The sequence below is a fragment of the Entelurus aequoreus genome, linkage group LG10, assembly GCF_033978785.1.
Source record: "Entelurus aequoreus isolate RoL-2023_Sb linkage group LG10, RoL_Eaeq_v1.1, whole genome shotgun sequence".
Lineage (NCBI taxonomy): Eukaryota > Metazoa > Chordata > Actinopteri > Syngnathiformes > Syngnathidae > Entelurus > Entelurus aequoreus.
The window spans coordinates 34,557,100-34,584,426 of NC_084740.1; the positions used below are offsets into that span (position 1 = coordinate 34,557,100).

Here is a 27,327-nt window from a genome sequence, read left to right on the forward strand (position 1 = left end):
TTCGCGCCTATAACAATCCGGATGGTTCTTTTCCTCTTTGTTCCGGAGGACACGACGTATACAGTTTCCAAAAACAATTTGAAATGTGGACTCGTCAGACCACAGAACACTTTTCCACTTTGCATCAGTCCATCTCAGATGAGCTCGGGCCCAGCAAAGCCGGCGGCGTTTCTGGGTGTTGTTGATAAATGGCTTCAGCATTGCATAGGAGAGTTTTAACTTGCACTTACAGATGTAGTGACCAAGATGTAGTGACTGACAGTGGTTTTCTGAAGTGTTCCTGAGCCCATGTGGTGATATCCTTTACACACTTTTTTATGCAGTACCGCCTGAGGGATCAAAGGTCACGAGCTTAGCCGCTTACGTGCAGTGATTTCTCCAGATTATCTGAACCTTTTGATAATATTACGGACGGTAGATTGTGAAATCCCTAAATTCCTTGCAATAGCTCGTTGAGAACTGTTGTTCATAAACTGTTCGACAATTTGCTCACGCATTTGTTCACAAAGTGGTGACCCTCGCCCCATCCTTGTTTGCGAATGACTGAGCATTTCACGGAAGCTGCTTTTATACCCAATCATGGCACCCACCTGTTCCCAATTAGCCTGTTCACCTGTGGGATGTTCCAAATAAGTGTTTGATGAGCATTCCTCAACTTTCTCAGTCTTTTTTGACACTTGTGCCAGCTTTTTTAAAACATGTCGCAGGCATCATATTCCAAATGAGCTAATACTTGCAAAAAATTACAAAGTTTACCAGTTTGAACGTTAAGTATCTTGTCTTTGCAGTCTATTCAATTGAATATAGGTTGAAAAGGATTAGCAAATCATTGTATTCTGTTTTAATTTACGATTTACACAACGTGCCAACTTCACTGGTTGTGGGTTTTGTAACATGTAATTTTACTTTTATGATTATAGCGCTGGATCACCAAAGCTGCTGGTCGAAGTAGTTTAGTGATGGGGTTCAGAAATGGATACTTTGTGCGGCCCCCAGGTAGACTGAGTTTGAGACCCCTGTTCTATAGAGAGTGACGGCCACAAGCAGCCAATGAGAGCGCAGCACTGACCTCCCCCCTGGATGGTCTCTGTCAGCAGGCTATGAAGGTGATGAGGTTTACAGAATCCTCTCTGTAAACGACACAATGATGGATGCAACTTGACACACACGCTCGCCTTTTCCAAACGACAACACGTTCCCTGACCTTGTTGCAGTGCTTCTTGAAGAGCACTTTCATGGCTTTTAGGGAAGGGAGCGCAGTCTGGTGAGGGAAATGAGGCTGCTGGAAGACACCAGAAGGAGATGTTGACATGACTCCACAATACCAAGGGAATAAATCAGGGGCGTCCAAACTGAGGGCCGCACACTGAAAATGATGTTTTTCATTTTCAATACCAATACAATATTTATTGCAACCATTAGGGCTCACCTCAATTTTGGTGAACGTTAAAGTTCCCGGGGACACAAAAGGGTCTCTGTCATTAAAGTGATTAAAAAATAAGTCCGATATTCTCTGCTGGAGAAAGCCTACGCCAAGTGAGGCCCTCGTGTGTGTGGGGGTGTGTGTGTGTGTGTGTGTGTGTGTGTGTGTGTGTGTGTGTGTGTGTGTGTGTGTGTGTGTGTGTGTGTGTGTGCATATATTAATATAATGGATATATAATTGGATATTAAGAGTATGTGAAAGTTTGACTTCTACCTTGTTTACTTCCTTGGAGAGTGTTTCGCATTTTTACCATCATGCTTTGTAATGGATTTAAATGGGTGTAATTTTGATTTTCTTATGGTGCCTGGACGTTTTTTTTTTGTACAATGACTACAGAAGGTTGTTTGCATTGGGTCATATAGGTAAATGCTGCGCATAGCTCCTTTCACAGCATAAATAAAGGTCATTGACCTGAATGATGCTCGTTATCCAATAGTTGGAGACCTAATGGCAGCATTCATTTGTCAGATGCAGGCTCCCTATGGGTATGACCCCTCATTGAAGTTAAAGACGTCGTGACACCCTTGCTCTAGATCAGTGGTCCCCAACCACCGGACCGATTGGTACCGGGCCGCGCAAGAAATTAAAAAAAAAAATATATATATATATATATTTTTTATTTTTATTAAATCAACATAAAAAACACAATATATACATTATATATCAATATAGATCAATACGGTCTGCAGGGATACAGTCCGTAAGCACACATAATAATAATAATAATAATAATAATAATAATAATACCTGGGATTTATATAGCGCTTTTCTAAGTAGCCAAAGTCACTTTACATGTTTTAAAAACCCGTCATTCATTCACAACTGGTGGTGGTAAGCTACTTTCATAGCCACAGCTGCTCTGGGGTAGACTGACGGAAGCGTGGCTGCCAATTTGCGCCTACGGCCCCTCCGACCACCACCTATCATTCATTCATCATTCATTCACCGGTGTGAGCAGCACCGGGGGCAAGGGTGAAGTGTCCTGCCCAAGGACACAACGGCAGCAATTTTTTTGGTAAGAGGCGGGGAGGGAACCTGCAACCCTCAGGTTTCTGACACGGGCGCTCTACCCACTACGCCATGCCGCCACACATGATTGTATTTCTTTATGAAAAAAAAATAATAAATCAACACCGTTACAAATATGCGCCACACTGTGAACCCACACCAAACAAGAAGGACAAACACATTTCGGGAGAACATCCGCACCGTAACACAACATAAACACAACAGAACAAATACCCAGAACCCCTTGCAGCACTAACTCTTCCGGGACGCTACCATATACGCCCCCGCTACCACCAAACCCCGCCCCCCCAACCCGCCCACCATCCAGCGGGGCATCACAACAAAATTAGGCATAATAATGTGTTAATTCCACGACTGTATATATTGGTATCGGTTGATATCGGAATCGGTAATTAAGAGTTGGACAATATCGGATATCGGTAAAAAAGCCATTATCGGAGCTCTGTCGTTATTAGTGTCAATATTGCAACATTTCCTCATTACATTTCACCTGTCTGCTCTTTTATTGCACTTTTATGTTGGATTTTTGTAATGGGAATTTTAAGATGTGCTGCGGGCCGCACTTTGGACACCCAAGGATTAACTGATGCGCCTTACCGCTTGTATTGAAGACAGGTCAGGTGTTGCCGAGCTTGAAGCCGGACTGAAAACACAGGGGAGTCAGGGAACTGTAAAGAAGGCTGCAGGAAGTGTGTGTGAATCCTAACGAGCGGACAAAAAGGACTCACGTGGAGGCGTGGCCTCGTTCCGTCAGCACCCTAAGGAGAAAGGAGCCCTGCTGATTGGGCTCGGCGGTGGACGGGATGATGACGTAGCGACCCGGCGGCAGGGTGCCTCGCAGCACCACCTCACGCCGGGAGGAGTAATGGCTGCTGCAGAGCACTGGGCGCAGGGCGCTCAGGTCCTGAGGGGACAGGTGCTTGTCCTCGTGAGGCGCCTGGAGGGAACACACATGAAAACAAGCTTATTATTGATGCTTATTTTTTGTCATTATTTAATTCATGGCCCCAGGACACTTTAAAATGTGTCACCTGAACAGGGACTCGAACCCTGGACCACTGATGGGATTTACGGCTCTTTGAAGGGAGAAGGGAACCGGATCTTGTGGAGCTGTTCCAAAAACGGGCTCGAATTTTTAGTTCTTTTTTCTTTAGCAACAAAATAATCACTGGTAGCCGTTATAAGATAAGATGTGGATCAGTACGATTTAAAATTAAATACAATTATTCTGAAATATTGGCAAAATGGTATTTATTTTTTAGTTTTTACTGCAAATATTCCTTAAGGTGTCTATGTCCCCCTGCTTTGACAGTAAAATCACTATTTACAATTGGCCCTAACCGAAATAACTTTGTAGCTTTTTAACGATACAGTAAAAAAATTAAGTGAAAATAGATACATAAATAAATAAATAAATAAAATACACAGTAAATACAAATAATAATTTTAAAAAATACACAAAACAAGTAAGAATAAAATGTATGCACTGTAAATTATTTGCCACTGCTAAGATTTTTAACTTTATTTCTAGAAATGTTCCTAGTTTTAAGAGCTATTTAACCATTTTTAGTGATTGACTTTATAATCATAATCACAATCTTAATTTCAGCATGAAAAGGTATAGTTATTCCATAATTAAAAATGTTAATAATGAGAAAATAACTATTGGAATAAGATATTTTGGTTTTCTCCACACAGAAAATCTTGTTTAAAGATTCTGCAACATCCCGAGGATGCTTCATTTAAGCACTGCAAGTTTAATAAAGCTTGTTTTTCGGTATAAAATACTCATTTGTATGCATACAGATCTTAATTTAGGATGTCTTAACAAGTAGAACTACCTAGCTGCATTTTTTGACTAAAACCTAGTCTTTTTATTTTATATTTCGTCAGCTCTTTTTTCCTTTGTGTGTATTAGACTTAGACTTAGATTTCCTTTTTATTGTCATTCAAATTTGAACTTTTACAGCACAGATAAGAACGAAATTTTGTTACATAAGCTCATGGTAGTGCAGGATAAAAAAGCAATAAGGTGCATATATAAATAAGTAATATACATAAATATATATATAAAATAAATAAATATATATAAATATATATAAATAAATAAGTAGATTACTGTACAGATACGTATATTGCACTTTTTCACATGCGTCCACGTTTATGGATGTATGTTATATTGTCTTTTTTATTCCAGCAAGTTAATGAAAGTGTTGATAAAACTAGAATAACAATTAGGACATATTAAAAATATAAATACTAAATTTGACTACCCTATGCAGTGTTTGTACGCTTGACCTACATCAGAACAATAAGCCATAAAAGTGAATCCAAAATTTTAAAAAGTAACTACAAAAAAATAAATATATAAACAAAAACATTTGGAAATCATTTTTCAAAGCCGTGTGACATTGTACCTGCATGTGCATAAATAAACTAACGGCTCACAACTGCGAATTCACAAACGAATCTCTACCCTGGACCTTCAGAATAAAAGTCTGATAGTCTACCAATTGAGCAATCCAGGTTGTGTGCTGTTTGCATACGTCTGCGTGCATACCGGGTAGATATGCAGAGCGATGGACAGGGTAATTCCTCTGCGCCGCTGATATTTCTGCATCAGAGCCAAAATGAAGGAGCAGGACTTCGAGGAGTCACTGGATCTGTTGTCCCGCTGGGAGAGGACAAAGTCATACTGTGGATTCTGCCAGTACCAACCTGGAACACACACACACACACACACACACACACACACACACACACACACACACACACACACACACACACACACACACACACACACACACACACACACACACACACACACACACACACACACACACACACACAGGATGGAGTTTAGCATTATTAGCTAGGATTATGAAATCATGTGTAGAAAATAATCTGTTCCAGGGTCAAACTGTGGCCACCCTTAAAGCTTTATTAAGTGTACAAGCAATGTTTGCCATGTTGTGTGTGTGTGTGGGTTCCGGTACCCCCATGAGGAGAGCCTCCCGCCGAAACCCGCGGCACCCAGCTCCCATGATTCATTGCGCACACCCACGGCTGCACGCTGGCGCCCGTCGGCTCGCTGAGGTCAGACAGGTGGCACACCTCCATGGTCTCGAAGTTCTGCCGGAAGTCCGACACCGACATCCTGCAGGAGGAGACGCAACAAGGACCACAGAATGGACATTTATCCTCCTCTTCTATTTCCTCTCATTTTTCTTCACACCAATATCTCCTTTTTGTGTTCTTCCTTTCTGGTTTGTACATTAACCTTAACCATGTTTTTTTTACTGTAATATTACTACGGTACTACTAATGTCATTTCATAATAACTCACCAGAACTCCCCATCCTCCCGTCGGACTCGCTCCAGTCTCTTTTGCTCCTGGGGGCTCACTGTGTTCCACTCTGGACTGCAAAGGAAGTGAAAAAAGATAGGGTATTTATTCACTTCAGTAGTTTTACTAATAACAAGTAGCACATGAATTAATTTGAATAAATTACAGCACCCGTTCAGGTCACTCCATGGCCCCTCCCACTCGGTGTTGCCCCACGGGTTATTAATGCGCACCAGGTCCACTGGTCCATATGTGGTCTGCACCTGGGGATCGAACATAATGGAGATGTGACGTTCGCAAACAAATCGAGTCTATCAAACGGCTCTTTTAAGTGAACGATGAGAAGCGTTTCTTATAGGTGTGAGCCGTTCATTTGGGAGACGTTTATGCAAATGAAAATTTAGCGTCCGCAGTTGCCCACTCTGCACTGGACTAAAATAGAAATGAGTCAGAGTTAAATTAAATTAAACTATTGGTTTTTTTTTTATTTAAAAAAATAAACTTTTACGTATAAAATTATATATATATATATATATATATATATATAAATTTATACGTAAAAGTATATTTTTTTAAATAAAAAATAATAGGTTAATTTAATATAATATATATATATATATATGTGTATATATACATATATATATATATATGTATATATATATATATATATATATATGTATATATATATATATATATGTATATGTATATATATATGTATATGTATATATATATGTATATGTATATGTATATATATATATATATATATATATATATATATATATATATATATATACATATATATATATATATATATACATATATATATATATATATATATATATATATATATATATATATATATATATATATTAAATAAAAAATACTAGGTTAATTTAATTTAATTCTGACTCATTTCTATTCTAGTCCAGTGCAGAGTGGGCAACTGCGGACGCTAAACTAATTTTTTTAATAAAAAATAATAGGTTAATTATATATATATATATATAACGGTAGTATATATATATATAATAAACCTATTATTTTTTATTTAAAAAATTAATTTAGCGTCCGCATATATATATATATATATATATATATATATATATATATATATATATATATATATATATATATATATAAATATATGCGGACGCTAAATTAATTTTTTAAATAAAAAATAATAGGTTAATTATATATATATATATACTACCGTTATATATATATATATATAATTAACCTATTATTTTTTATTTAAAAAATTAGTTTAGCGTCCGCAGTTGCCCACTCTGCACTGGACTAGAATAGAAATGAGTCAGAATTAAATTAAATTAACCTAGTATTTTTTATTTAAAAAATATACTTTTACGTATAAAATTATATATATATATATATATATATATATATATATATATATATATATATATATATATATATATATATATATAAATATACAGTATATACACATAATGTATTGTTGTCTGCCTCACAATACGAAGGTCCTGAGTAGTCGCCTCGGGATCTTTCTGTGTGGAGTTTGCATGTTCTCCCCGTGACTGCGTGGGTTCCCTCCGGGTACTCCGACTTCCTCCCACCTCCAAAGACATGCACCTGGGGATAGGTTGATTGGCAACACTAAAATTTGGCCCTAGTGTGTGAATGTAAGTGTGAATGTTGTCTGTCTATCTGTGTTGGCCCTGCGATGAGGTGGCGACTTGTCCAGGGTATACCCCACCTTCCGCCCGATTGTAGCTGAGATAGGCTCCAGCGGCCCCCGCGACCCCAAAGGGAATAAGCGGTAGAAAATGGATGGATGGATGGATGGTTTCATTCAGCGTCGAGCGTAATTTCCTCGGCGAGAGTTTTTGTGTTTGACTTCCGGTTCCTGTCAGCTCAGCCACCATCTTGTCCAGTGTTGCTAACACCAGTCGGAAAATTACCCTTTGGCATTCCTAAAAATAATTTCTAAATGGTCATAATTTAATTTGCATATGTGTATATTTTCGGCGCCAATACTATTTTGCAAACGCATTGTAAGATTTTGGATAAAAAATTTAATTTATGAACCTATTTTGCACACGCACAACTGGGCTTTTATTTGGTTTGCTTTGCTGTTATTGTTTTCCATTCTATTTGCACCCTCGCAGTGTTTTCGTAGTAGGCCTACGTATTCAATAAAACAAGGCAGAGGTTTATTTAACAAATATATTTATTTTTGGCCCCTGTAACATTACACACACTTTGAATAGTAACACTGTGTTCGATTTTAGGAAAATAAAACATTGTACTTTAATCAAGTGATTCGTTTGCGTACCACTATATGGAGCCATAGTTTGAGAATCACTGCAGAATCTATTCTATACATGTATTCCTATTAACTATGCTATTTATAATATAATTACATGATTACACTGCAAAAACTGAAATCTAAGTAAGATTAAATATCTCAAATAAGGGTGATCTTTGCTTATTTTCTGTCTGATAAGATAATTCTTCTCACTAAGCAGATTTTATGTTAGAGTGTTTTACTTGTTTTAAGTGTTTTGGTCCTAAATTATCTCAGTAGCTGAGATTTTATGACCTATATTGAGTAAAACATGTTTGAAACTAGAATATCAACTGATGCAAAGCTGTGTCATCAACACTCACAAGTATAAAAGTACTTTTTTAAAGCAATCATTTCTTACTTCAAGCATGAAAAAAAAAAAAAAAAATCATGATGCCGAGCGCATATCATTATGTCAAGATAATGGCACTAGCATTTACTTCATTTAAGAATATTTTTCAACATATTGAGCAAAAAGGTCTCTTTTTTTTTTCTACCAAGAAAAGTGCACTTGTTATTTGTGAGAATATACTTATTTTAAGGTATTTTTGGGTTTATTGAGGTCAGCTAATTTGACTTGTTTTGGAAAGTCTTGACAAGCCAAATCATTTTGCTTAGTTCAAATAAAATACCCCTCATTTTTGTTTTTTTGTTTTCTTGTTTTTGAACACTGACTTTTTGCAGTCTATGTACATTCTATAGTTCTCGTGGTACTATTTGGTACTAAGTTTTGTGCCATGCATGAACCTAACCTGGCATTGTTGAACACGAGTATTAATGTCTGTAGTTTTCTACTCTCTCTGCTATGTCGTCTGAGTCAGTGCTTGATGCCCTACCCTTTTTTTCATAAAGCATATAAGTCACTCATAACCAACAGCATGTTTAGCTGATGCATTCAATTTTCAATCCAAAACAAATTCCCCAAATACGTATTTCACTCATAAAAAACTGTTCTGAATGACAAATGTGTAGAAATGTTGGAATTTTACGACGATTAATATAAACAACACTAATTACCTCCTCGACCGCCGTCAGTGAGTAGGCGTGTCTGAACATGATTCCCAGCTCGTTCCTGCTCTCCAGAGGACCCTGCGGGCAAACGCGTCCATTCAAAATATTTACAGGAAAGCGTTGACTCATCGCCAAGAAGAAATGACAATTCAGATTTAAAAGGTGGGATTAAACGTGACCAAACAGGTTCTCCTCTTCCTTACGAGCGTGTTGGCACAGTTAATGAGCGCTCCTTTGGCCAGCATCTGTCTGACCAACACTGGAAGATCTCTGGGCAGCAAAGACACGTTTAAAACCTCGGCCACGCCCCCCGTCATGTCCACCATCGCCTCGTGGGGGAAGCCCATGTCCAGAGCTCGATAGCCTCCTTTCAACCTGGCTCACACACACACACACACACACACACACACACACACACACACACACACACACACACACACACACACACACACACACACACTAGTTATCATTTGGAATGGGGACCAAGTTTTTGATCATCACTTGTGGGGACCACCCTTTCCACAGGTTGTGGAGGCATAAAAAAATTAGGTCAAATGGCCACTGCCCAGTTATCTCATACACGTCTTTAAATCTCTGGATTGATGAAGTAATGTGCTGATCATTCTTACTGGGGGCCCTGGGGAAAAAGAGTTAATATGGTTCATGGGGACCAAATTTAAATAATTTTGCATAATTCACACAAATTTGTACGTGACTACTGAGGACCATTTAAAAAAAAAAAAAAGTTCAACTTAAATATGACATGATCGTCAGAATACAGCACTACAGCTGTCCTCTTATAGGAAGTTTCACCACTTAAATGCATCTTCTGTGACATTACTGAAAACTGCTATTTAGCAGTAATGAAGTTGTCTGCAACTCCAACTACCATATATAGAAGGATGGACAATTCTGAATGTGAATCATACTTTAAGGTAATAATGTTTTATAATCATGCTGTATGAAAATGTCATCCTAAGGAACACTAAACCAGATTTTGTTTTTGGAAAAATATATTAGTTTTAACTAAGGATGGAAACCATACAGAATCACAGTATTATTAATGAGGGGGCTGCTGTGCAAATGTCTCACACTCAAACTAACCAGTAAACATGTTTTATGGGCCAAAGCTTAAAAATCACTAAGGCATCTTCAGAATAGATCTGACTATCATTTAAAAAGGTTTCCCTTGAGGGGACCTGTTTTTTTGTCCCCATACCGTCAGAGGTCCCCTAAAAGTGACTGTGTAAACAGAACGATGTCCCCATTAAGTAAGCACAGTGTTTCCCACACATTCATTTATTTGTGGCGGCCCGCCACGAAAAAATTACATCCGCCACAAATAAAAATTAAAAATAAAAATAAAAAAGTTTTTTTTTTTTTTTTTGTCCTGTCCAGCTTCTCAGGCAAATCATATAGTTGATGTAGATGCCCATATAGGCTGTTCAGATTTACTTTACAAATGAGAAGTGTAGGATACTTCTCTTGTTGCCTTATTTGTATTTGACCACTACTGTTTTCTGTTTATTTGTTACTGACTGTGGCAGGACACCTCTGCCTCTGTTTCACTTTATGTTGCTGGTAAATAATATGGTTGTAGTAGTGGGCTAAAGTTACATTATTTAGTATGCACTAATTAAAGAGGCAGAGCTTTAAGAGACATTTTAGCTTTTATATTTTATAAGATATATTTTTTGTAAGAACCACAATTAATAAATATATTTCAGTGAATAACTTATTGTTCAAATCTGTATATAAATATGTACATAAAGTGTTGTAATTATATTGTAAAATGGATGGATGGATGGACGTTTAAAACAAAACTGTTATTATTAATTAGTAAGTATACATTTTTTGAGCCTTTTTAGAGAAAATCATATCATTGTAGTAAATTATGCAAATTACTCGATGTCATGGTGACCACGCCCATAGCCACGCCCTGACCGCCACAGGTATCTTGGCAGTTTATGGGAAACACTGAAGCATTGCCAGAACACACACACACACACACACACACACACACACACACACACACACACACACACACACACACACACACACACACACACTTACAAACACAAACACAAACACAAACGAGGGCCTCACTTGGCGTAGGCTTTCTCCAGCAGAGAGCTCCAGAACTCGTGCTTTTGTGGCGAGCTGAGGAAAATCAGGTCGTTGTTGCAGGTGGGCAGCAGGTCATCAATGCGCACTTCCTCCCACTGACCGTACTGCCAGAACTACACGGCAGGAGAATGCGGAACAGGACGTTAGTGAGTCGTGTGTTTGCGTGAAGCTTCAGCTCAAAGGACGGGCGTCGACGATGCATGCAATGTACATGAAAACAGGTTCTGCTAAAGATGGCCACCTGTTAGAATAATTATGTATTTATTATCACACAGCTCTTATGCTTAAGGGCCGTTGCTATAGTTATTATCAATTGTGCTGAAATTGTATTTTTCTTTGTCTGTGCAAAGCTGGCAATCCAAAAGATTGCAAGCCAGTCTCGTATCAGTGTTTGTTTCCAGAATCGGCCTGCTGACTGCCAAGGCCGAACATCGAGTACCGTGACGCAGACAGAGCAGAGACAAGGTGATATCACGACTGTCAGCACATTTGCATTTTTGTATAATCATATATTGTGTCTAACTGGAGCTGTCGAGATTACCCCCTTCCCTCGGCGACAGCTTCAGTGATGTAACCAGGGACCTCCCAAATAAATAGAGGAAGCACGTGGGCTGGACTTTTAGAGCGTAGTTTGGATCTGTAACTAGAGTACAGCCCAAAAAACGTCTCTCCTCAATTGAGCCAAATTTAACTCTGTCTCTGCATGATTCCTTGCTTCTCGACTGTTTCATAGATGTCATCAGTGTTTGAACCGGACATCAAAAGATGGCCACCTGAGGCCATACAAGGTCGTGCGTGTTGTGAACTTCCTGGGAGGATGGTCCGATCAAAGAGTCTTCTTATGGCTGACATATTTTCTGAAATGGCGCTCACCCGGAAGACGAAGCAGCCCTTGTACCCGTCCAGGAAGGTCTGACCCGGTGGTACCACCTTGTCCAGCAGAGGTTTGTGCACGGCCATAGAGGCGATGGCCGACAGCAACCAGCAGTCGCCTGAGGAAGAACAGGAAGTTGTCCACAATTATATTTGGAGAACTTTGCACTTTTAAAAAAACACAACCTTAAACACACCAAAAAAACAATCTCTGAGGGGTTTTATACTGGACTAAAGTACTGGGACAATACTGTTATGATCCGCTGCCCTGGTTTTTCGAGTTTTTCTGTTAGTTTTGGACTCCTTTAGTTCCTGTTTGTGCACCTCTGAGTTGGTTACCATAGCTACTTATTATTTTCACCTGCCTCTTGTGTTCGGGACGCACACCTGTTTGTAATCAGCATTTAAGCCTGCCTTTGCCAGTCAGTCGGTCTGGCTTCTTTGTTTGCTTTACGCCACTGCTACGTTCAATGTTTTCTAGTTCCCTGTGCGTGTCTTACGCTAAGTCCCGTCTTATTGTTTTCCTTGTGAGCTATTCCGCTAGCTTTCCTTGTGTTAGGCACGCTTTGTTTGGTTTGTTCCGGTCTTCGTTTTATGATTTATGAGAATAAATCGTGTTCCTACCTGCAAGTCCTGTCCGGAGTCGTCCGTTTGCACCCCGGGAGAACGAACCTCGCAGCACCCGGTCGTAACAAATACAGAAAGTAAAATGTGACTGTCTAAGATTTGTATTATTATTCGGAATTTAGCAGCTCAAGTGCTGAAAGATACAACCATCCCGGTAAGAGCGGGAGCCACTGTTTTATATTCTTATTTGAAACGGTGAGTAATTGTGCTCCAAGGCTCTCACAAAGTCAGCCATTAGTGGCAGCAAACACAGAACGGGCTCTCTGTGTTCAATGCGATGAGGAAAAAAGTTCCAGTAATAATAATAATAATAATAACAGTTGTGCTCATAAGTTTATATACCCAGGGAGAATTTATGATTTCTTGGCCATTCTTTAGAGAAAATGAATGATAACACAAAAACCTTTCTTCCACTCATGCTTAATGGTTGTGTGAAGCTATTTATTGGCAAACAACTGTGTTTACTCTTTTTAAATCAAAATGACAAAAGAAAGTAACCAAATGACCCTGATCCAAAGTTGACATACCGCAGTGACTTTGATCTGATAACATGCACAAAAGTTGACACAAACAGGTTTGAATGGCTAATCAAGGTTCCAATCCTCACCTGTGACCTGTTTGTTTGTAATGAATGTGTGTGTATAAAAGGTCAGTGAGTTTCTGGGCTTCTGACAGACCATTGCATCTTTCACCCAGTGCTGCACGGATGTTCCTGGATTCTGAGTCATGGGGAAGGCAAAAGAATTGTCAAAGGATCTGCGAGAAAAGGTAATTGAACTGCATAAAACAGGAAAGGGGTATAAAAAGATATCCAGGGAATTGAGATTGCCAGTCAACAGTGTTCAAACGCTGATTAAGAAGTGGAAAATGAGGGATTCTGTTGCCAATAAATAGCTTCACACAACCATTAAGCATGAGTGGAAGAAAGTTTTTTGTGTTATCATTCATATTCTCTGAAGAATGGCCAATAAATCATCAATTCTCCCAGGGTATGTAAACTTATATATAGCGCTTTTCTAGACCAAACTGACGGAAAACCACCACCCGACATTCATTCACATTGATATACTGGTGTGAGCAGCACCTGGAACCCTTGCTCTACCGTTTGAGCCAAATGACCAAAATACTGTAAACGTATCACATGATCATGACTGTGCCTTTGACTACATGACATACTTACTTACTGCATGTGTATAACACGTTGTCGGGGATGGTTTTTAAGAGTACTTTACAGGGCACGTGTGCCGAACTCTGGGTCCGAGGGCCAGATCCCCCCACTCTTTTAATTTATGTGGCCTGCCACATCATTTTAAGTGGCCTAAATAAATAAATAACTCAGTTTCCCTTTAACACACCCTTTTAATCAGGGTTTTACGGATCATCTTAAACTCTTATGTTTTAAAAAAATATATATTTTATTGTGTTGTTTTCTATCTCAATTATTAATATTACTACTATTATTCTCTCAGTGTTATGGTTTTATTCACTTATTAATGTAATATTTACAGTATATATATATATATATATATATATATATATATATATATATATATATATATATATATATATATATATATATATATATATATACACTACCGTTCAAAAGTTTGGGGTCACCCAAACAATTTTGTGGAATAGCCTTCATTTCTAAGAACAAGAATAGACTGTCGAGTTTCAGATGAAAGTTCTCTTTTTCTGGCCATTTTGAGCGTTTAATTGACCCCACAAATGTGATGCTCCAGAAACTCAATCTGCTCAAAGGAAGGTCAGTTTTGTAGCTTCTGTAACGAGCTAAACTGTTTTCAGATGTGTGAACATGATTGCACAAGGGTTTTCTAATCATCAATTAGCCTTCTGAGCCAATGAGCAAACACATTGTACCATTAGAACACTGGAGTGATAGTTGCTGGAAATGGGCCTCTATACACCTATGTAGATATTGCACCAAAAACCAGACATTTGCAGCTAGAATAGTCATTTACCACATTAGCAATGTATAGAGTGTATTTCTTTAAAGTTAAGACTAGTTTAAAGTTATCTTCATTGAAAAGTACAGTGCTTTTCCTTCAAAAATAAGGACATTTCAATGTGACCCCAAACTTTTGAACGGTAGTATATATATACAGGTATATATTTTTTTTTTTACATATAGTTTATCATATGGAGTTATTCTCCAGTGTAGACACATTCTGAGGCGTTTGTCTTCAAATCGTCAGTGCCATGCCATGTTTTGTTTTTCCTGTGTTATTGTCAATAGTGCTCTGTGTGTGTGTGTGCGTGTGTCTGTTTGTGTGCGTATGTTTGATTCTCTTCTATGTTTTTTGGTACAGCACTTTTTGTTTGCCACTTGCCCATGTATGAAAAGTGCTATATAAATAAGATTTGATATGCAGCTGGTCTGCCAGAGAATAAGAAGACATATATAATGGGGGGAATATAGCGAATACTCGAGTATTCAGACACCTCTAGATTGTCTTTGTTTTTTTAAAAGCGAAATGCGACAAATTTGGTGACTCTTCCCAGGCTATTTGGGAACTTTTGGGCACTCTAAGATGAAAGCATGTATTGTTCTTCTCAACGAGCAGCGGTGTCCCCATCTAAAAAATAAATCCCTCACAGGCAGCACTGTGTTGCTTGTGAAGTCTAACCCCCCCCCCAAAAAAAAAGCGGAATAGATTCTGATTGTAATGAATGTAATAATTGTTGATATTCGATGTATTATTTATTATTTTGTTTACTTGCCACACGCCAGTCAACACTTACTGAGCTTCCCTTGGCGGATGTCGAGGCGTGACGCTCCGTCTACGGTAAAGTGAGGCGTCCTGCACAGCTCCTAATAGAAACAAAAAGAAGGCAGGAGAAGGAGAGATGTTTTTGTTTGGTTAGAACGGGGGTTTCTGTAGGAGGACAAACACAACACAAACCTTCCTAATTGTTAGAAAGCCCACTGTTTAATATGTTTGTGTTTATGCTTCACTGATGCGCCATTGAACTCACCGTTGTGTGGACTGTGACTCAACAGTGTGTTAACATGTACAACTTTCTCCGACGCTGCCACAGAAAGATGTGTTTTATGCCACTCCTTCTTTGTCTCATTTTGTCCACCAAACGTTTTATGCTGTGCGTGAATGCACAAAGGTGAGCTTTGTTGATGCTATTGACTTGTTAGAGTGCTAATCAGGAATATTTGGTCAGTGCATGACTGCAAGCTAATCGATGCTAACATGCTATTAAGGATAGCTGTATGTACATATTGCATCATTCTGCCTCGTTTGTAGGTATATTTGAGCTCATTTAAGTTCCTTTAATTATGTCCTGTGTGTATTTAGTTTATTTTTCCATGTCTCATGACACATTATCTGTATGTAATATTGGCTACATTTCTGATACTTATGTGTCCTGTTGTTCCAGACCACAGCAAACGTTACCCCAGCTTCGAAAGATTGTAATAAATCCATTAGAAGAAGACAGCCTGCCGTTTCCTTTAACTTGGTCACACACATCTATACCTTTGGCTATTCTGAGCCAGTCATTTCCAGGAAATGTCTCACATTCTGAGAGGTTTTACTAATGTTTTCCAATGTTGAAAAAATGTGTAGAATAAATATTACATTTCAACATTTCTGTCAACAAAGATTTGCGTCAGCCTGCGACACATAGTCATTTTGATAGTAGGCTAATATAACTAATATAGACACTTACATCATGTGTTGCCTTCATTATAACACTTATATAAGTCTTTTAATTTTTTACAGCTCCGGACCAATTACTTTTTTGTATTTGTGGTCCAATATGGCTCTTTCAACATTTTGGGTTGCCGACCCCTGGGTTAGAATATTCAAAAATAGTCTTTGGAATATTGTTTTGTTTTTGTTGTTGAGGCTTTGCTGTTGTTGCTGTACAAGTATCTCTGGCATTATGCAGAAAACTAGTTCAAGTGCATGCGTCGGCATTCTTGTACTTCCTCTGCGTGTGTTCCCTGTCAACATGCTCACAGGTCACTTCATTAGGCACACCCCGGGGACATGGCACCAAATTCTGCGCCCCCCCACCCATACACACTGGGACCTTTGTGGGTCTTTTCACTGCCTTTGGAGATGACATCATGCAACAGAATGTTCATTTTAAAAGGTTAGCGGGATGAAATATGGCCACACGAGTTGTAAAGGAATGAATCTTAAAATCTGCATTGTCCGTTCTTTGCAAAGTTGTTTTCAGCACAAGCTATTGACTGGGTATACATTGGAGTTCCCCGGCACCCTTTTGTCACCCATTGACTCCCTTTTATAATTGCCTTTTTTTGATACACTAAGTTATTTTAAAATGCTTTTTCAATGAAAATCAAATGAATCCATGCGTTTCCCTTTGAAATACGCACAAATAGTATTTGAGGTGTAATTCGACCGCTCAACCACTAGATACCGCCAGAGTACCATAGAGTACCATATATTCACGTTAGACGCATAGTAAAAACCATGTTGCTGAGTTGGTAGGGATATAAGAGTTGTGTGAATGTGGTTACTTAATATTGTGCGCACGTCTTTTTGCCGGGTTTTCTTTGACAAAATTGCATAAAACAAAAAAACTAACTTAAAATCGACAAATAGATCTGAAGTTGATTTAGAGAGTCAAAGGCTGAAAGTGAAAAAAACCCTAATAAATGTATTGTATATGACTTACTTTTAATACTTGGCTAAACCCTTTTAGGTCCTTAGGACTTATAACATTCCCCACATTTGGTTAAAGGGCAAATGCACTTTTTGGGGGATTTTGTCTATCGTTCACAATTATTATGAGAGACAAAAACACACGTTTTTTTTTTGAAATTAGGATTTTAAAGGTGATTAAAAAAAACGCTCGCAAGATGCAGCTAATGGGAGTCACCGTTGTAGCCTTTAAAGCCTCGAAAACAACTTCAAAACTCTCCTTCAATGTTTTATATACACACTGCAAGTATATATATATAATGTAGTAACAGACACCTTCATAACAATATGTAATATGTACAATATACACACAGCAAGTATATATACAGGTATATATAATGTAGTAACAGACACCTTCATAACAATATGTAATATGTACAATATACACACAGCAAGTATATATATAATGTAGTAACAGACACCTTCATAATAATATGTAATATGTACAATATACACACTGCAAGTATATATATAATGTAGTAACAGACACCTTCATAATAATATGTAACATGTTTTATATACACACAGCAAGTATATATATAATGTAGTAACAGACACCTTCATAACAATATGTAATATGTACAATATACACACTGCAAGTATATATATATATATATATATATATATATATATAATGTAGTAACAGACACCTTCATAACAATATGTAATATGTACAATATACACACAGCAAGTATATATATAATGTAGTAACAGACACCTTCATAATAATATGTAATATGTACAATATACACACTGCAAGTATATGTATAATGTAGTAACAGACACCTTCATAATAATATGTAATATGTTTTATATACACACTGCAAGTATATATATAATGTAGTAACAGACACCTTCATAATAATATGTAATATGTACAATATACACACTGCAAGTATATATATATAATGTAGTAACAGACACCTTCATAACTATATGTAATATGTACAATATACACCAGACCTGGGCATTCTGCGGCCCGCGGGCCGCATCCGGCCCTTTGTGCGTCCCTGTCCGGCCCGCATGAGGCCAATTATAAATTACAAAATAAATTTTAAAAAGTATCTATGTCGAGTGTGCAATACAACGGTGCTGCTTTTGTTTTGAAAATCGTTATTTGTATTACTTCCGTGTGGACGTATGCGTGTGCGTGATTGTGAGTGAATGTGAACAGCTGCAATCATTAATTACAAAATAAAGTTGAAAAAACATCTATGTCGTGCGCGCAATACAACTGTGCTGCTTTTATTTTGAAAAGTATTATTTATGGGCGTGTGTCCGTGTGTAACCTGCGAGTGAAGGTGCACATTCAGCGACAAGTGATGCACGGTTTACACCCGAGACGCTAAAAAGAGAAAAGTTGATGAAGAATGGCGTGTTTCCAACAAGACATGGACTGCCATGCAACGTTCCCTCTAAGGTGCGTGCCTGCGCAATTGCGCACTGCTAGCGTCTGCTGCGCGCAGCAAATATATGCCGCGCACCAAATCAAATCCCATCTGAATTCTAAACAAAATAAACATATTTATTCTATGTAATTTTGCAATGCAACTTTGAGTGACAGTGACAACAAGCGGTCCTAACGGTGTTCGTCAACACCGTTCAATTGAACACCGTTCAATTATTGTAACGTCTATCGAGATGCTTCGAGGCCAGGAATTATATCGATCACTTTATTGAGCAAAACTGTTTATATTCGGCCAGAACCACACCAAAAACATAAGTAAAACACTTCTATCTCGAAAAACTAGTCATTTTCTGCCGTACAAACCAGGCCAAAACCAACTTGTCATCTGTCACCAACACGCATAGCACTAAACCACTGGTGCGTTTATGGCCACACAAAAAGTCGGACAACTCAAACACCACACAAAGTTACACTATGACTCCTCAGTCATACGTGTGCTTATTTTACTGTCATTTATTATTAATGTTAATTTATTTATATTAGTCATGGAATGCTGTTACACACACTATGTTGAAGTATTACTATTATTATTAATTATTATTATTATTTATCTTACGGTATACATCAAAAATAATATTGAGCAAAATTTAATTGAAATATTGTCGATGTGGCCCTCCAGCAGTGCTCGGGTTGCTCATGCGGCCCCCGGTAAAAATTAATTGCCCACCCCTGATATACACACTGCATGTATATATATAATGTAGTAACAGACACCTTCATAACAATATGTAATATGTACAATATACACACTGCAAGTATATATATAATGTAGTAACAGACACCTTCATAATAATATGTAATATATACACACTGCAAGTATATATATAATGTAGTAACAGACACCTTCATAACAATATGTAATATGTTTTATATACACACTGCAAGTATATATATAATGTAGTAACAGACACCTTCATAACAATATGTAATATGTACAATATACAGACTGCAAGTATATATATATATATATATATATATATATATATATATATATATATATATATATATATATATATATATATATATATATATATATATATATATATATATATATATATATAATGTAGTAACAGACACCTTCATAACAATATGTAATATGTACAATATACACACTGCAAGTATATATATATATATATACATATATATATATATATATATATATATATATATAATGTAGTAACAGACACCTTCATAACAATATGTAATATGGTTTATATACACACTGCAAGTATATATATAATGTAGTAACAGACACCTTCATAATAATATGTAATATGTACAATATACACACTGCAAATATATATATAATGTAGTAACAGACACCTTCATAATAATATGTAATATGTTTTATATACACACTGCAAGTATATATATAATGTAGTAACAGACACCTTCATAACAATATGTAATATGTTTTATATACACACTGCAAGTATATATATAATGTAGTAACAGACACCTTCACAATAATATGCAATATGTACAATATACACACTGCAAATATATATATAATGTACTAACAAACACGTTCATAACAATATGTAATATGTGTCACGGCCCGGGCGCATGTCAGTGTGCATTCATCTGTGTGCTGCGCTGAGCCCCCCTCCGAGAGCGCGCAATGCAGCTGCAATCAATCGCAGGCAATCAACACACCTGAAGCTGATGATGAGACCGGCCTTCTTAAGCCGGCACAACCTGCTATCCGGGGCCAGAACGTAGTCATCTTTTCCTGTACTGTAAGTGATTATCTAGCTCTATGCACTCTTGCTCTCGCTGTGTGTTCTCCCCCGTCGTGTTGAATTGTCTTGTGTCCTCCTTGTCGTCCTCCCTGCAGCCTGCCTTCGTTCCTACGAAATGAGGTGTGTGTCTCGTCTTCCCGCATTCCCTCTGCTTCCCTGGCTGCCTCTTGGATCTCGACCTCCCGCCTGGACACGGACTCTGACGCCTCGCTATTCGCCCCCGACTACCGGCCTGTCTCACGGACCGTCGAGCCTGCTTTTCCCCCCCGGGACTTCCGCCTCTCGCTCAACACTCCGGTAACACACAACAGTTAACTCACACACATAGTCGCACACATACACACCCTTTTGGCTTAGTCACACTCCATACCTTTGTTTATTAATATTATTATTTGTTATCTATATATATAGTGTGTGTGTATATATATATATATATATATATATATATATATATATATATATATATATATATATATATATATATATATATATATATATATATATATATATATATATATATATATATATATATATATATATATATATATATATATATAAATAGAGCTTATACACTATCTCTCCTGTCTGTGCCATCTCCTTCCTCCTGTACACGTAACAATATGTACAATATTTATCCTATTTTGAGCATTTTAAGCATTGCCGGAACTAATTCCTTGGAGCATTTATTTTCGTTTCCATAGCAGCGCACTTTCGACTTCTGGCAACTAATGTGTGTTCCTCCTTCCGGAAACAAACGCGTGTGTATACTAATCACGGCAGATTTGGTAACACGACTATTTTTGGACAATCGAGGATTCACAACGTTATATTTTTGAAGCTGAATAAAGAGGATGAACTACTGCTTCTAGAAGCGAACACGACGCAAGAGTGAGACGTTGGAGCAGACGGAAGCCGAGAGAGTGAGGTGAAAGTGACTCAAGCTGCAAATGTGGAATTTGAAGCTAAGCTATTTTGACATAAATGGAGTGCTCACCCAAATAAACTGGAAAAAAAACCTCCCCGGCCAGCTGGACCAAACAGACATCGAGTGAGTCCCACTTTAATATTGATCATGATGCACGCAGCACGTCATGTGTGTATCATGACAGACAGCATATGCTGTCTGGCTAGCTGTGTAGAAACGAAACATGAAATGTGGGCTAATACTTTACAAATACTGTAATATGATTGTTCATGTTTGTCAGTCAGTACAGATTGGTGTCTTATCGCATTGTGTTGTGCATTACAAACTCAAACGCGTTTGGCGCTGACGTAGATATGTTAGAATAATTGTTTCTAAGTTATCACAAAAACTTTGTGTTACATTGAGTGCCTGGTGAGAAGCAAAATTTGTCTTTGGAACCTACCGAGAGTAAGGCTCGTAAAACTCCGCTGTGTAGGTGGGGAAGTAAAATGAAGCTGTTCCTGTTTCTTTCATGTATTATAGTCAAACAGAAAGATATTGTCTGACCCAAGGACTATAAAAGCGAAGAGGAAGCAGGACCAGAATCCCCTCCAGGCGACTGTTTTACGAACGCCTTTTTGAACTGTTTTACGAACCTCTTTTTGAACTCGTTTATGACCTTTTCTGTGAAGTGTTTACAACCTTTTCTTTTGAACTGTTCTGTAACCAAAGGCAACGCTGTTTACGACCCACTCCCCTTTTGGAAGCAGCTGTGGACATGTGGTCAGAGAAAGTCCAAATAAAGGAAGGAGGCATACAATCTTTCGCCAGAGCGTGGATGACACTGCAAGAGATTACAGGTCGACACGTTTCTCCTCAATTGAGCCAAATTGAATTCTGTCTCTGTTTGATTCTTTGCTTCTTGTCAGTGTTTGAACCTGACAAAAAGCTAGCTTATCTCTTTCCATAGTTAGTTTTTACGGCTAATGCCGTAGCACGCCGATGTGTTACTACGCTAGAAAAATAGTTCCTCAGTCTTCGCTCTTACAACAACAATGTTGCTACAGCTTGGTTATTATACAGGTTATTGTACGTAAATGAAGTATTGTTGACGGTTTTTGAATGCATTTTCAAAGGGATTTAGAGGTAGAACTTATTGCTACCATTAGCTGCACTGCTAGCCACCGAGAATGAGCCGATTTGTATATGTTGGAATGCAAAAAAAACTAAAACCTTTGTTTTCTTGTCTCTCACAATGATTGTGAACGATAGGCAAAATTCCCCAAAAAGGGCAGTTCCCTTTAAACCCAACATCGCTGCCTCATACAGAAACATGTGCTATGTTTACATGCACAAAAAACTAACTAGTGCATGGATTTGGTTGGAACTAGCATTTTAAAAACACAAGTAAAACCCTAACTAGTGGTTTGACTTTTTAAAGAATTAACATATCTAGAACGTATCAACATAAATCGCTTAAATGATTCGATTTTTTTTAAAGGGCCACCAAATTCAATATAGAATACGAATATAACAATTCTTTATTTACTTAAATATGATTTGAAATCTGTCAAGTTTTTCTTTATATCAGAGTTTAAATGAGATATTAGCTGATACACATAGGATTATCACCTGTGGATAATAAAAAAATCATGATAAGAAATGATTATAGTGCATTTCCTGGGGGTTAAGTCTGCTCCTGCCAGTAAGCTACTGACTCCCCTGTTCAAGGGTTCTTGAGTTCACCACAGTTATCAGCAATGAGATGTAAAAGTGAAACATGTCCATAACTTTCTCCTATGCTGCCCCGGATAGATTCATTATAATTTTACCTTTCGACTATCACTTCATCCTTGTTCCAATGAATGCTTAAAGGTGAGCTTTTATGACGTTTGTATTAAGTGAATTGTTCCATGCTGGGTTTGCCGCTGTCCGGGTGGAACGAATCATTTCGATAGCGGGTGTTGGTCGTCCTAAACCGGGGGTCTGCGACCTGTGGCTCTTTAGCGCCGCCCTAGTGGCTCCCTGGAGCTTTTTTCGAAAATGTGTGAAAACTGAAAAAGATGAGGGAAAAAATATACCTTTTTGTTTTAATATGGTTTCTGTAGGAGAACAAACATGACACAAACCTTCCTAATTCTTAGAATTCCCACTGTTAAGTTAAACATGCTACACTGATGAGAGTATTTGGCGAGCCCCGTTGTGTCCTACTAATTATAGCGGTCCTTGAACTCACCGTAATTTGTTTACATGTACAACTTTCTCCGACGCTGCCACAGAAAGACGTGTTTTACGCCACTCCTTCTTTGTCTCATTTTGTCCACCAAACATTTTATACTGAGCGTGAATGCACAAACGTCAGTTTTTTCAATGTTATTGACTTGTGTGGAGTGCTAATCAGGCATTTTTGGTCACTGCATGGCTGCAAGCTAATCAATGCTAACATGCTATTTAGGCTTAGTGTATGTACATATTGCATCATTCTGCCTCATTTGTAGGTATATTAGAGCTCATTTAATATCCTTTACTTATGTCCTCTTTGTATTTAATTTATATTTGCATGTCTCATGACACATTATCTGTATGTAATATTGGCTGCATTTCTAATAGTTGTTTGTGCGCCATGTTGTTCCAGACCACAGCAAACATGACCCAGCTTGCAAAGATTGTAATAAATCCATTAGAAGAAGACAGCCTGCCGTTTCCTATAACTTGGTCACACACATCTATACCTTTGGCTATTCTGAGCCAGTCATTTCCAGGAAATATCTCACATTCTGAGAAGTTTTACTAATGTTTTCCAATGTTGAAAAAATGTGTAGAATAAAAATTACATTTCAACATTTCTGTCAACAAAGATTTGCGTCAGCCTGCGACACATAGTAATTTTGATAGTAGGCAAATATAGCTAATATAGACACTTACATCATGTCTTGCCTTCATTTTAACACTTAAAAAATAAGGGTTTAATTTTTTTGCGGCTCCAGACGGATTAGTTTTTTGTATTTTTGGTCCAATATGGCTCTTTCAGCATTTTGGGTTGCTGACCCCTGTCTTAGACTTGCACGCCTTCTATCTTAACAGTTACAATGTTTATTTATTTATTTATGACTTACATATTTAATTGACAGAAAAAAAAATAGTCATGGGGCCCCTCTGTACTTGTACAACATTCCCACCTGGATGCCCCCTGGGCACACCTGCACAGCCTAATGATTCCCAGGACACAAAGTATGTAAGTAATAACGCTCACTTGTGATTGACACCGTCAGAGAGCGTGTTGGTTTTTTTGGACAATAATTGTTTTTATAGTGCAGAGAGAGCTGTGTAACTGTCGACATGATCCAGTAGGCACGATAATACATTTACAGCATACAATGAGAGCCAATTAAAAACATGCACAGGAAGTTTTTGTGCAGCTCATTTGCTGACTAAAGCGCCAATTTTACAAGACACTGAATTTTTTGTTTAATAATACGCTATATGTAGGCTGCCAAAAACAACGAGGTAACTCATGTGATTGATCACAAAATGATATTACACTACGCAGTTTATTTTGACAGTACAGTATTCTTTATGTTAACCACGGATGACCTGGAAAGCGTTACGGGTCATATTAGATAAAACTGCTACCAGGTTTTGAGAAAATACATGTGGTGCATTCAAGTAGCCTAGAACATTTTAGAAAATGACATTCTGATAATAAAATTGCATTTTTGTCCAAATAATGGGGTCTTTCTTAAGTTATTATCTTATCTAATCTTACTCATCTTACCATATGAAATATAACTTACTTCACCAAATATTATTAATATATTTATTTATTTGTATTGTTATTACTTATGAAGTATATTGTGACTAAATTGAGAACAAGAAGTGAACAAAAGTTTTAGCAACTGCTATGTAAAGGAAAAGGGGTAGGATTGGGGACGGTGTGGTGCAGTTGGGAGAGTGGCCGTGCCAGCAACGTGAGGGTTCCTGGTTCGATCCCCACCTTCTACCAACCCAGTTGTGTCCTTGAGCAAGACACTTGCTCAAGGACATGGTTAGGGCCTTGCATGGCAGCTCCCGCCATCAGTGGGTGAATGTGGAAATAGTGTGAAAGCGCTTTGAGTACCTTGAAGGTAGAAAAGCGCTATAAAAGTATAACCCATTAAAAAGAAGCTCTGCTTCTTCCTACTCCTTTTCGAACATGTTGAATGGTGAAACTGGAAAATGTTCAAAATAAACTCAACTCAATTATATTGTAATTAATCACGATTAATCAAAATTCAAAAGTGTTACTAATCTGATAAAATCATACAATTAAAATGTCATGCATTATTGAAGTCATTCACTCTGTGTGGAGTGGGTCTTTTGAATAAGATAAGCTAAACTTGATTTATCTCACAATGTGGTGTAAAATCAAATAAAAGTTAATGAATATAAAATAATACATCTATATTATTTTATAATTTAACTACAGAAACAAATGCATTTTATGAAAAGTATTCTAATTAATAAGATGCACATGTAAATATTAGGGGTGTAACGGTACGTGTATTTGTATTGAACCGTTTTGTTACGGGGGGTTCGGTTCGGTGGTGTACCGAACGAGTTTCCACAAGAACATTTTAAGTAGCCGCCTCCGCTTCCTTCTGCCTCTGTCAGTACTCTACACAGCACCCAGCATTGTCCCACCCACACAACCATCTGATTAGTTACAAACAGAGTGGTAACAGCCAATCAGCAGTGCGTATTCAGAGCGGTAACAGCCAATCAGCAGTGCGTATTCAGTATGTAGTCAGTGCTTAATGTTTAGCAGATAAGCATCAGGCAGCAGACTCTCCCCAAATTATAATAAACACCTCCCAGTTAACTACTAGTAACATCACTATGAGCCCGTTGACCTTCTAGAAATATAAAAGGCAGCTCAGCTCGCTCGCAGTCCTGGCTTGAGGTGAAGGCTAATTCGCTTTTAGCGTAACGTTAGCTCATTTTGCGGTGTGTGTGTGTGTTACGGACAGCAAAGCCCTGTCTGTCTGTTATTTCACTTTATCTTTTTCTGTGTTGATTGAGCTGTGTTGAAGCAGCAAAAAAGGACATTATGTTAAATGAAGAGTTTCTGTCTCTGATAGTTTATATAATAATGTAACTGCATCATTAAGCCTACATGAACTCCATGGTGTTCAGGGATGAATAGTCTCTCCTATTGCTATTGTACCATTTTTTCAGCTATAGTTTTGATTGATTGATTCAGACTTTTATTAGTAGGTTGCACAGTGAAGTACATATTCTGTACAATTGACCACTAAATGGTAACACCCAAATAAGTTTTTCAACTTGTTTAAGTCAGGGTCCACTTAAATTGATTCATGATACAGATATATACTATCAGATATATACTATCATCATAATACAGTCATCACACAAGATAATCACATTCAATTATTTACATTAATCATTAGTAATGGAGCAGCCTAGTTTTGAATGGCATGCAGGGTCCCTGCTATCACATGTTGATAACAATATAACATTTACATTATAAAAATCAACTACAAGCTTCCCAAATGCTGTAATAAATTAAGCATGATGAGTTGACTTGAAACTGTTTAATGTTGCACTTTTTATATGTAGAAGAAAAGTTTTGTCATTTTATTTAATCTGAGCTACAACTTGAGGCAGTTTAATGTTGAGTTACGTGGGCAA

The 27,327-nt window shown here is 37.6% G+C and overlaps 1 protein-coding gene across 2 annotated transcripts in view; it reads right to left on the minus strand.

Annotated features, from left to right (window-relative positions):
- zgc:85932 (uncharacterized protein LOC405875 homolog) overlaps nt 1–27,327 on the minus strand; it is a 45,408-nt gene that overhangs the window by 17,410 nt on the left and 671 nt on the right. The window contains exons 2-14 of one of the 2 annotated variants that reach the window (XM_062060586.1): nt 15,583–15,652; nt 12,193–12,311; nt 11,299–11,432; nt 9,396–9,567; nt 9,199–9,270; nt 6,030–6,121; nt 5,859–5,933; nt 5,509–5,669; nt 5,073–5,230; nt 3,241–3,449; nt 3,110–3,155; nt 1,205–1,279; nt 1,070–1,130 (exon numbers count right to left, since the gene is read on the minus strand). In XM_062060586.1, coding sequence (XP_061916570.1) covers nt 1,070–1,130; nt 1,205–1,279; nt 3,110–3,155; nt 3,241–3,449; nt 5,073–5,230; nt 5,509–5,669; nt 5,859–5,933; nt 6,030–6,121; nt 9,199–9,270; nt 9,396–9,567; nt 11,299–11,432; nt 12,193–12,311; nt 15,583–15,652 — 1,444 coding nt within the window. Of the gene's footprint in view, nt 1–1,069; nt 1,131–1,204; nt 1,283–3,109; nt 3,156–3,240; nt 3,450–5,072; nt 5,231–5,508; nt 5,670–5,858; nt 5,934–6,029; nt 6,122–9,198; nt 9,271–9,395; nt 9,568–11,298; nt 11,433–12,192; nt 12,312–15,582; nt 15,653–27,327 lie in introns of both variants that reach the window. The other variant, XM_062060585.1, reaches the window with a different exon arrangement.